General features: G+C 44.6%; 1 protein-coding gene across 12 annotated transcripts in view; it reads left to right on the top strand.

Moving 5' to 3' along the window:
- Nucleotides 1-826: 826 nt before the first annotated feature.
- Nucleotides 827-11,507, top strand: part of ablim1b (actin binding LIM protein 1b) — a 125,173-nt gene continuing 114,492 nt past the window's right edge. For all 12 annotated transcript variants that reach the window (XM_042336949.1, XM_042336955.1, XM_042336952.1 and 9 more), the window contains exon 1: nt 827-1,032. In XM_042336949.1, coding sequence (XP_042192883.1) covers nt 1,011-1,032 — 22 coding nt within the window. In that variant the 5' untranslated portion in view covers nt 827-1,010. The remainder of the gene's footprint in view (nt 1,033-11,507) is intronic.

Here is an 11,507-nt window from a genome sequence, read left to right as displayed (position 1 = left end):
ATACCTCATGGTGTCTGTCTCAAGATTGACCTTCACATTCGCTGAACCTGTTGCCAACTTGTCCTACTGCCTCTGTCTTTCTGAAAGTATTGTTCTGGGTTTACTTTCTCTATCCCTTTAAACGTCTTGTATACCTCAAAAAGGTCCACTCCCAGACAATTCTTTCAAGGATGAAGATTTTAGCTTAATTCTCGTTCCTCAGAGCTAATTTCTTTGTTTTTAAACATCATTGGTGAGTGAGATTAGGCCTGCTCGCCCCCAATAACAAAATATTCAGTCAATTCACTTTACATTGTATCCTGTGAAGCGCTTTGAGACATCTCGAAGACGTGATAAGGCGCGATATCAAATGCAAGGATTATTATTATAATTATTATTATGCCGCAGAGATCAGGACAGTATGGCAGGCGCAGCCTAAACAGTGAGCACAAAGAACTGGTTCGGTTTCTCTGTGTGCCGTTCCACTTCCAGGAGCACAAACATTTGACTTTCTCCTTCGGCTGTTAAACAAAGGTGACAATGAGATGAGAATGCCAGTGGAAAAGTTAAAGTGTTCTCGAGCTCCCACAGGTACAGGAATCTGTGAAAAGTCACTCCGCTGCCAGCAGTTTCTAGGTATCTGAGAACTGGAAAGGTCTGACATTGAAAAAATAACCTCAGTAGGGACATGCCCATCCTCTCTGCTCTCATGCCTTCCGCCCCGCCTGCCTCCCTCCCTCCCTGCCTGCCTGCCGTCAAAGAATGTAAGTTGTGTCACTGAGGGGCAGGACGATAGAGGCCATCGGAATTTGCATTTGCCACCTAGCAGCTGTGCACAGTCTGCTTGGGGAATGCTCCAGCAATTCCTGACCATCAGTGGCTCACACACCCTGCTGCAGGCTGCTCAGAGAGACTCACCAACGTTCAACTTACAAACGTCGCTCACCGTAAACGACTGGACCCTCAGAGCGCTGTCGCCGGTGTAGGCGAAGCCTGTTGTACTGCGCTACAGTGGAGATACGCCTGATGAAATGGTCATGGTGAACGAAAAAGGTACAGCGCTCTCAGTTCCCACTGCGCATTCAAACTTCTCGCCTATTTTTGTTCCACAGGCAGCTGGGGAACTCGATCTGGGTTTTATCCATGTTGCTCCGTGTGTGTGTGTGTGTCCATGTGTGTGTGTGTGTAAATGGTGGTCGTGTCCCTTCAAGTCTCTGTGAGAGTGTTTCAATGGCTTTAACGCTTTGATGTTTAGCACTGTGCATTTGTACGTTCTGAGCTGAACTTTCCTTCTGATCATTTCTGTTGGGTGAACAATGCTCTCTGCCAGCCCTGTGATTCACGAGCCCTCCCTGCTTCAAGCTGTTACTAATTTTATAGGCATTTCCGTATGATCTGGCTAACAGCGACAGGTCTATACAGAACCAGCCACATTACAAACACAGTGAATGTCTTCTGCTCTCCCTTTTTAACAATAATAATAATTATAATTAGAACATCATCCTTGCATTTGATATAGCGCCTTATCACGTTTTCGAGACGTCTCAAAGCTCTTCACAGAATATACCATAATGTGAGTTGACTGTATATTTTGTGGGCAAAACGCGGCAGCCAATTGCACACAGCAGCGTCCCCACAAACAGCCGTGGATTGAGTGACCGAATTTTTTTTTGAAGGAATTATTACCCTCGGAAAAGCGATCCATCAATTGACTAACAACCGGGTTCCTATTTACTGCTGGGTAAATAGAGGCGTGTGGAGTAAGGCAACTTGCCCAACCAGGTATAAAACCCAGGTCTCTCGCTTGCGAGGCGAGTGCTGTAACCACTGAGCTACACGATTTGCACACGGTATCCCTCAGACCGTATAAAAGTTTACTGTATCATCAAGTAACTGCACTGTGAATTTATTCAACCTCATAATTGCCCACAAATGAAAATAATTTCCCAGCTGCCAGGAGCACTTAAAAACTAGAAGGAAAACTTTAATTCTCTTAAAGTGAAAAGGGACTGTCAGGTTAGGAAAGCATAAAAAGGAAAAGTTATTTAGATTATATTTATGGGTACTTTCCCTATCTTGTTTTAAAAGCAGCTGGACAGTTTGCATCAATTGCCCGACAGCTTGGTTTGCTGAAGGTTTCTGGATGTTTTCCAAGAAATTCTGTCATCTATGGTTAGAACAATTCCTCTATAAGTGGCACTGGAAAACACGTGGGGGATATTTTCAGGAAACCTGTTAAGGTTTCGAGACTTTGAACAGGCAAACGTAATGCTTTCAGTATTAAATATTTAAAGGTGAGAAATGAACATTGGACCCTATTTGGATGAAGCTGTTCGACTTCAAGATTCTCACTCTCGTGTTCAAATCCCTTCACTCCCTGGTACCTCCCTCCCTCTCCGACCTCCTCACTCCCCAATCCACCACCCGGTCAGCACCTCCGCTCGACTGGCACCGGCTCCTGCTCGTCCCTCACACCCTCCACCCCACCATCGGACGTCGCGCTTTCAGCCACTACGCCCCAAAACTCTGGAACACTCTCCCTCAATTCCTCTGCCTTCCCCCCGCTCTCCCCTTTTTCACGTCCCGCCTGAAAACCTTCCTCTTCGACTGTGCTTACAGCCACTTCCCCCCTCACCCCCCCCGCCCCGGCTCGGAGTCAGGCTCCTACCCTGCTTGGAGGGCGCTATATAAGTGCAAGTTGTTTTTTTATATAGTGGTAGCTGTTAGGTGCTGGGCAAAGGCAGCAGCCAGTTTGTGCACAGCGATGTCCCTCAAACAGCTATGGAGTGAATGACCCATTTTATCTGGGGGGTTGTCGGCCAGGACACCAGCAGAGAGAAATTCCCTTTTCTTTTCATTAATCTTTAACATTAACCTGAATACGCAGACGGCTGCTTGGTTTAAGGTCTCATCCGAAGGACGGCACCTCCAACAACTCAGAAAACCCCCAGCATTGCATTGGAGTGGCAGCCTAGACTATATGAGTTCCAAGCCCCAATGTTGATGTGAAGCCCCAAGCTTCTGCCACATTTAGAACAACATTCACGGAGACCTGGAGGTGATGCCCAGCCTCTCTGCACCGTAGGGCAGGACTTAATTGGAAAGAAAGTGCACACTTCTTTCTTTTCCGGTCTCAAGAAAAATATTGACATGCAGAATCACAAATAATTCTGGCTTTTCTGCAGAGTTTAGAGAGTCTTTAACTGGTAACTGGTAACTGTATTCTGGGAGGAAGGAAGAAATCTTCCCCGGAATTCCACTCGCGTCTTGAAGGCTGGACTCTTTAACTCGGGCAGAATTCAATGAATAGATCAATCATCAGCCGAATAAATCAGAAGTAAACACAGGCTTTTTTAAAAAATGAAATCACATGATGTTCATTCCATCTGCTGACATGTTGCTCAGGTGCTTTGATCAGTGGGTTATTTTTATCATAATCTTTGCATTTGATATAGTGTTTTTATCGTACAATCGATTCTCAAAGCGCTTCACAGGGGAAACCCACAAATAGCCATGGAATGAGTGGAGTGACTGTTTATGTTAGTGTAACTTTTTCTTTCTTTCATTATCTGTGCGATTGTTCAGCAAATAAAAACCAACTCTGTTGCTGGTTAGGGTTTGTTACCCGTTTCTTGTGCACAAAACCTGATGTGGTAGGTAGGGTTTCTAATTGTTTCTTTGTTCTCTGCCACCAACATTGCTCGCCCACAAATATACAGTCAATTCACTTTACAGTGTGTTCTGTGAAGCGCTTTGGGACGTCCTCCCGACGTGAAAAGCGCTATATCAAATGCAAGGATTATTATTATTATTATTAATCTTGTGTCAGACGTTGCCTGACCAGGACCTCCAGTTGATGGGGAATTTTATTCCTCGCAACAGCTCAGGTACTTAGAGGTGGCTTGAAGGGTGCGTGACATGCTTCGCTGGTGCCCTTGATTTTTCCAACCTGTTCTAGGTGGGACGTTAATCTTCAAGGCAGACACTAGGAGCAGACATTCCTTCACCCTGTTAACCCTGCAAGACAAAGCCCAAATGCAGATAGTGTGTACCTTCTTATGAGCTTCATCACGACCCAATTCCTATTTCATGCTACTTGCAGGTCATGAATAACGACAGTAAAGGAAACGGTGCCTGAAAAAATAGCTACCCTACCAGCCAAAGCCATAGCCTGTCCAGCTAGCTAGGACCATCCGGCCCACTATGGCCCCCAGGAAGAAAGTGCACATTCCAATCCAGGCACAAGGAGATTTCTACGTGTAAGCGGCATACACACGTGGAACTCTCAGTCTGGTTCGGATACTCTTAAGCATGGTGACACGTCTCCAGGAGAAGCCAGGTTCTCCTGGTGTCAGATCAACAGAGCCTTCTGATTATCGGTCATTTATTCCATGGCTGTTTGTGAGATTCTGTCATCTACAAAACACACAATATAAAACACTGCTTTTCCTTACAAACACACGGTCATTGTGTTTCAAAACAATTCATTCTGAAATGTTTTGAGGTGTTTGAACTGCAAATACAGACTCTATTCTCAAAAGCAAAGAATTGCTATTATATTATTATAAGGATTGTTAAGAGGAAACCAGTACTTTGTCCTGTTTTTTTGGACTTATGCCAGGTTTTTGTGTCTGGAAGAAAACAAATGAATGTCTCCAGAGGGTGGTGGGGGGGGGTGGGGGGCACGGGTAGTGTCTGATTAAGAATTCACTGTTCGTAGTGCTCAGAGAGTAAGAGCTAATAAATTATTGATTGACTGTGTGTGTCAGTGGGGTGAACAAGGGCTGTGGCTGTGTGCACTGATAACGGCTGGCTGGCTGTAGGTTGATTCACCACTGCAGTTGTGGCTTGACATAAAGAATTGTGCATGCGATGCATTCATCTGCATTTCTTTGGCGCAACTGCAGAATAAAAATCAGCCTGTCTTTGCTGCACTTGTGTTGGCATTAAGTGGCCCACACCCAGAGGCACAGGGCAGCAGAAACCCCTTTTGAGGTGTGGAAACCTATATAGCTCTTAATGTATCATTCAATAGGAATGAAATTGTTTCGATTTGCTCCTCGAAACGTGTATGGTACCAAAATTTGCTCTCTGGTAGTGTCTCGTGTACAGTGCATCATCTTTCTATAGATGTAAAAAGGCTAAGAAAAGTATTTAGAATTGATAGCTATAACAGCACCAGCAATAGTTTGGACATATGTCATTGGGATCATAAGCCATAAGAGCTGCAGATGTCAGTGGGTTTGTCGATCTTACTCGCAAGCAGAAAGCCCAATAGACTTCCTGGAGCTTTTCTGAATTGCCAGGAAAGGAGTGTACCAACTGTAGTCATGACCTGATTGCGGCTGCTGGTCAAACGGGAGCTCCGGTAGTGTTATTAATAATGTAATAATAATAAATAATAATAATTCTTGCATTTGATATAGCGCCTCATCACGTCTTTGAGATGAATAGACTGTAAAGTGAATTGACTGTATGTTTTGTGGACGAATGGAGGCAGCAAATTGCGCACAGCAGAGTCCCACAAACAGTGACGGATTGAGTGACCAAATTGTTATTGTTTTTTGAGGGATTATTATCAAACGTGTGGAGTAACTTGCCCACGGATTTGTCACCCCCGTCCCCCCCACCTCCGCCGCCGGGAATCGAACCAGGGTCCTCTCGCTTGCGAGGCGAGTGCTCTAACCACTGAGGTGCAGGACTCCATTGCACTGTTATTACCTGCAGTGCCCTCGCAGCTCATCACAGCAGGGAAGTAAATGAGCTTTCTCTCCACTCCAATAAGCGCTCGCTGTTGGAAGTAAATCAATCAGTCTTCTGTCGCAGACACGATGCCCTGATTCCTTTTTTTTAAAAAAAGCTTTCAGAGCATGTCTGGCCCCTGTGATTGCAGACTGCGCACACGCCTCCACCTCCCTTTGTTCCTCCGTTGACGTCTGAGCTGGTGACCTACCACTGTTATGCATCATCTCCCATTTGGCACCACACACTAACCGTCGACTTGGGCATTTATTTTCACATCTGGTCACTTGTGCTATTTGTTCCTTTAAAACCTTTTAAACGCAAGGCGATATAAACAGAGGAATATACCGGATCGTTTTTTTGGGAGGAAATTGCACTCCATCGGGCCTGTTCTTAATTATAAATGTTTAAAAAAAAATTCCTGCCTTTACTCCACTTCTCAGAAGCCTCAACCCATGACTTGGCCAGATACCCATCTAATTCTCTCTTGAACTTGCTCACGTAATGTTTAAAAAAAATTGTTTGGCATTTTTAAAAAGACACGGTCCTATTCCTTTTGACTTTTTCCACCCAAAAATGTGCAAAAAGCGCGACCATTCCAGATTGTTTTAGTGTAGATCTCAGTCAATCAAATCTTTGTCACACAGTATTTCGCCCAGAAAATATCCAGTCAATTCACTTTAGTGTATCGTGTGAATCCCTTTGAGACGTCCCAGAGACGTGATAAGGTGCCAGCTACATCACATGCAAGGGATATTATTATTACCATTTCAGATCCTCATCTGATCTCTCTGATCTTCTCAGTACAGGTTTGTGTAATCTAGAGATAAGAACGTATTCCTATTAGAGGCAGATGCTGAGGTTACTGAGAGGATCAACACAAACAGCTGTTGCTGATAAACTATCATGCATCTGTCCATTTGTTTCCTGCTTCCGTTTATTTTGATAACAAAGAAAGAACTTGCATTTTTTTATAGCACCTTATCACGTCAACAATGCCTCTGAGCCACGCACAGGGATTTCCTGTCCAGGCCAGGACACTGGACTCATTTACGAAACGGTAGCGTAGGCGTTTCTGCAAGGATGAGATCAAGTGGGTCAACTGACCTTTCTCATCCGAATCCCTCTTGTGATCAAAGTCCAACAAACATCTGAACGCTGACAGAAAAACTCCTTTTTGAACAATGTTAGAGGATCTTTAACTCCCGCCCGAACAGACAGACGGGACTCGAGTTTAGCATCACATGCAAACGACAACACCTCTGACAACGCGCTGTTACCTCCCAGTGCCGCACTGGAGAGTCAGCCTAGAATGTTTGTGAGACCAGGCCTCTGTTTCGCTACCCTGCGCGAGGGGCGCTACGTAAATGCAAGTTGTTGTTGTGTGCGACTGCCTGCTGCGATTCGCCTAAAAAATACGCAGTCAATCCGCTTTATACAGTGTATCCTGTGAAGCGCTTTGAGACGTCTCAACAACGTGATAAGGCGCTGTACCAAATGCAAGGATTATCATTATTATTATCCTCGCACGAGGCCGGCAGATGGCACCAAACCGCGCTGAATCCTGAGGACCTTTAGCCTGTAGAACTGTGGCCGGCTGGTATATAGATCCAAAGCAACCAGCAAAGAGAAAAGCTTTCGCCAATTAGTCTGGGATAGTTTCCAACTCCAGTCCCAGAGGTGAACGGAGAGTATGCTAATGGACTATAGCATAAAATTAGAAGGTAGTGTTTTAAATGCATTCCTCCTCTCCATTTAGTAAGTTATTTTCCATTCAGGCATCTCCTTCCACAACTCCCAAGCCGCAGCCTCACCATGATGTACACCGCTCCCTGTCTTGGACAGTAGCTCCCTCACTGTGCCTTCATTATAGCAGAGCTGCCTGTCTCCTAAAACTGACACACAATGTTCGACTGAAGAGCAAGCAGGGATGTGATGTGGCTCTCTGCGGATTAATAAAAGTCACGTAAATGTCACATGAATATGTGGCTGTCACTGAAGAAACAATAAAAAGTAAGTTAATGCATTGTCAAAGAGACCAGGCTTAGCAGCTGAAGTTTGAGGCAACAGTAGGTGCTTTAAAGACAAGTTAGTTTTATTTGCTACTTAAAATCAATGTTATTTTTGTCTTGACCAGACAGGTGCGGAAACCCATCATCATGCTTAAGAGTAACCAAAATGGACACTCTTGTCAACTGTATAATAAAAGAAAGGCAAAATCTGCATTTATATAACCATTCACAGCTGTAGTAATCTACAATTTGTTCCTGAAAGCACGTATTTATTTCCACCTTAAGTAGTGCTGCCAGAGACGTTAAACGCATGGAACCCAGTACTGGCAACAGGAGTCGATGCCGTGTTTGTCTTTTTGTTTCAGAAAAAAATAATTTGCGTAAATATCTGGTAAGGAATGTGACTGAAGGTTGTAAAGTTAAATATAGAGATGATCAAATGCTGCGTTCCTGTGGAGACAGCCTCGTTTCAGAGTGGTCGAGCCACTGGAAATGTCAAGCCATGCAAAGCAACCGGGCAAAGGTGAATAAAGTAGGCTTGAAAGCGACTTTGATATTCTGAAGTTTGCTTCAATACCTTTTTTGGAGGAAGGGAGCAAGAACTTTTCCCTCGAGTGATTGAACTTTTCCCTTAGTCCACGATAAAGCGGATTCCATGTGGTTTCAACAAGGAAAGCATTCTGATTTCCTATCGGTATCAAGCTGCAAGTTCTCCCTAAATCAAGTGCCTCGATATACAGATAAAACGTCCAGGGAACCGCTTAGATCTGTTTCCCCTCAATTTCATTTCTAATGACCTGCTGGGCACTTGCAAGCGGATATTGGCAGATCTGCACATCTCAATTAGTCATTGAATCCAACACCCAGCTATTGCCATGATAAGAATGTGTGTGGAACAAACAGCACAGGGGAGGATTCCAATGTAAATATCCACCAAAGCTGCTAACATTCAGTGTGAATGTTTGGACTTTGCTGATGGATGGTCGAGCACCATTGAAATGCTGCTCTTATTGACAAATGTCCACTGTGGAACCAGAGAAGATTCCAACAGAAATGGTCTCTCCAAAGTGTTTCGGTCGGCAATTAAAATAAATAAGTAAATATGATGCTTTTTACCACAAGATGTTTTGCCCACAAAAATATACAGACACCTCGAAGACGTGATAAGATGCAATATCAAATACAAGGATTATTATTATTATGTTTTAATTGCAACCTGAGATGGACAGAACACAGTTTTAATCAATATAAAAGATGAGAGACATCGCTTGTCCATTTAGGATGTGCATTAAAGAGCTGCTGGAGGCTAACCAGCTAAACGACAACAACAAAATTAGCGCCTTTCATGTCAGGAGGACATCCCAAGGCGCTGGACAGTCAGTGTTTCGGACCCAAGCTGGGTGTCAGGATCGGAAAGGGTGGAGGACAGGGGGAGAAGGAGGGTGAGCGAAGGCACGGTCGAAGAGGAGGGTCTTGAGACAGGTCTTGAAAGAGTCATGGGAGGGGGCGAGGTGGAGGGATTGCGGGATGGAGTTTCAGAGGGTGGGTGCACAGTGGCTGAAGGCCCACCCGCCAATGGTAGGCCAGGCGAGGTGGGGGATGTGAAGCAGGCCGGAGCCCGCTGAGAGGAGGGAGCGGGCAGGTTGGTAGGGGGTTAGGAGGGGGGCAAATCATGGGGGAGCAAATCACAAATAATGGTTTCACAAGAGGACTGGAATTTCTAATGGTCTAATTCTCAAGACCATTCATTGTCTGGAAGTTTAAGGTTGGACAACATTATGGTAAATCCTTGAATTCAGTCTCAATTTGGGTGCTGGTTCTTTTTAGGAACTGCAAGAAGACTTTTGAAATGAAGATTTTTTTTCAAAATTCTCCAACATTCTTAAATTTTAAGGCAATGATCCTAAGGCTTAGGCCATGAGACATCACAGGCGTTTGATAAGATGTGAGTAAATAGAAAATCTTGCGCTATCGGCGTTCAGTTATTTTGAATAGTTATAATAATAATAATATTATTTGGGAGTTGGGACAGAGCTTGCTGGAAAATGTAGTCTTATGCTACGATTGCGTTGTAGCCCTGCTCAGAATTTTACTGCTCAGTATCGTGCTACAGTAGGCAAGGAGTGAAGGGAACCTAGAAGACATGATAAAATGCTATTTATTAATATTATTACAATGGTAGAGAGGCACCAATATAAGCCTGACAGGCAGCCATCATATCCCCTTGTGTGTGTCACTGGCATAGGGAGAAGCAGAGGAAATAAATAACCTTTTAAAAATAATGTAATGATTTATGCCTTCACATCATTGCTCATCTGACCCACTGAGGCTTTGTTCTAGGAAAAGTCCTTAGGCAGACGGGTCAATCCTCGGTACACATGCTTCAGTGACGCAGGCAGGGAGTCTGGATCAAAAACGAAAGTGTCTGGGAACACTCAGCAGGTCAGGCAGCATCTATGGAGAGAGGAAAGTAAGTCAACTTTTCAGGCCCACGACCCTTCGTCAGAACTGGCTTTTAAGGACTAACAGAGAGAGGGGGAGGCCGGGCAAGGAAGACAAAGGAGAAAATGGGGTAGAGGACAGGGGATGATGGGCTAAAGAGGTGTTAATGATGCAAAACAAAATGGGGGGATTGCAACAAACCAGGGGAATAGAGGTGTTAATAATGCAAAATAAAGGGATGGGGGTGGGAAATTGCAACAACATTTTTACTGGTTACTAAGCTACATGGTCTGGGGAGAGATGATCTATCTATAGGCACTGACTTGATGCTTTCCAAACACACGGCGAGCTCTCTCACCAGCTTGTCCGTGTCAGAGAGGCTTTGCACTGATATGTGAATTACATCCATTGACCTGGATCCTGAAAAGAGCTCTTGAGCTTCCACAGATTGTAAACATACCTAAAATAAGTGGACTCATCAACCCAGCCAGTTATTGCATCAATAAATTGAAATCATCTCTGGAATGGAGATTCCTGCAATGCCATGGATGCCCTCTTTGGTCAGCCTGACGTGCAGACATAAATTTGAGCGCTGATGTAAACTGTTGTCCAGTACGTAAACCACAGTTCAAGGGTAGGGAGAAGGAAAGGGAGAATGAAAGAAAGAGAGAGAGAAAGAGGGAGAAAGAAAGAGAAAGAGAATGAAAGAGAGAGCGAAAGAGAAAGAGGGAGAAAGAAAGAAAAAGAGAACGAAAGAGAAAGAAAAAGAGAAGGAAGCAGAAGGAAAGAGAACGAAAGAGAGAGAATGAAAGGGAAACAGAAGGAGAAAGAGAACGAAAGGGAGAGAGAAAGGGGAACAGGGAGAATGAAAGAAAAAGTGAATGAAAGAAAGAAAAAGAGAAGGAAACAGAAGGAAAGAGAGAGCGAAAAAAGAAAGTTTTTTCTTCATCTAATTATTTTCTTCGGGTACCATTGTCGATTCACATTGTCATGTCATGGTCTGGGCAGATGAAGGGTTGTTGTGGTGTTTTGGAAGGGAGGGGAGTGAGGAGCAGTGGCCTGAGTGGATGGGTGGGTGAAAACCAATGGTGTCCCATGGCGGTGGGCCGAGGCTGACTGGGGTGAAGGCTACTGGTGTTCCGGGAGAGGGGCGATCAGTAAAGGCTCGTGTGGTGTCCTGGGGGAAAAATATTAGTAAGATGGTGTCTGTGGAGGATTGGGGAGGAGACAGGAAGCAGAGGAGGAAGTTGGTAAAAGATAGTGGCATGTCTTCAGCCTCTCAGCCCCGAGGCTCTGGAACTCCATCCCCCAGTACCTTCGCCGCTTCCTCCC

The sequence above is a fragment of the Callorhinchus milii genome, unplaced genomic scaffold, assembly GCF_018977255.1.
Source record: "Callorhinchus milii isolate IMCB2004 unplaced genomic scaffold, IMCB_Cmil_1.0 Scaffold7, whole genome shotgun sequence".
Classification (NCBI taxonomy): domain Eukaryota; kingdom Metazoa; phylum Chordata; class Chondrichthyes; order Chimaeriformes; family Callorhinchidae; genus Callorhinchus; species Callorhinchus milii.
This window is presented reverse-complemented; position numbering and strand designations above follow the sequence as displayed.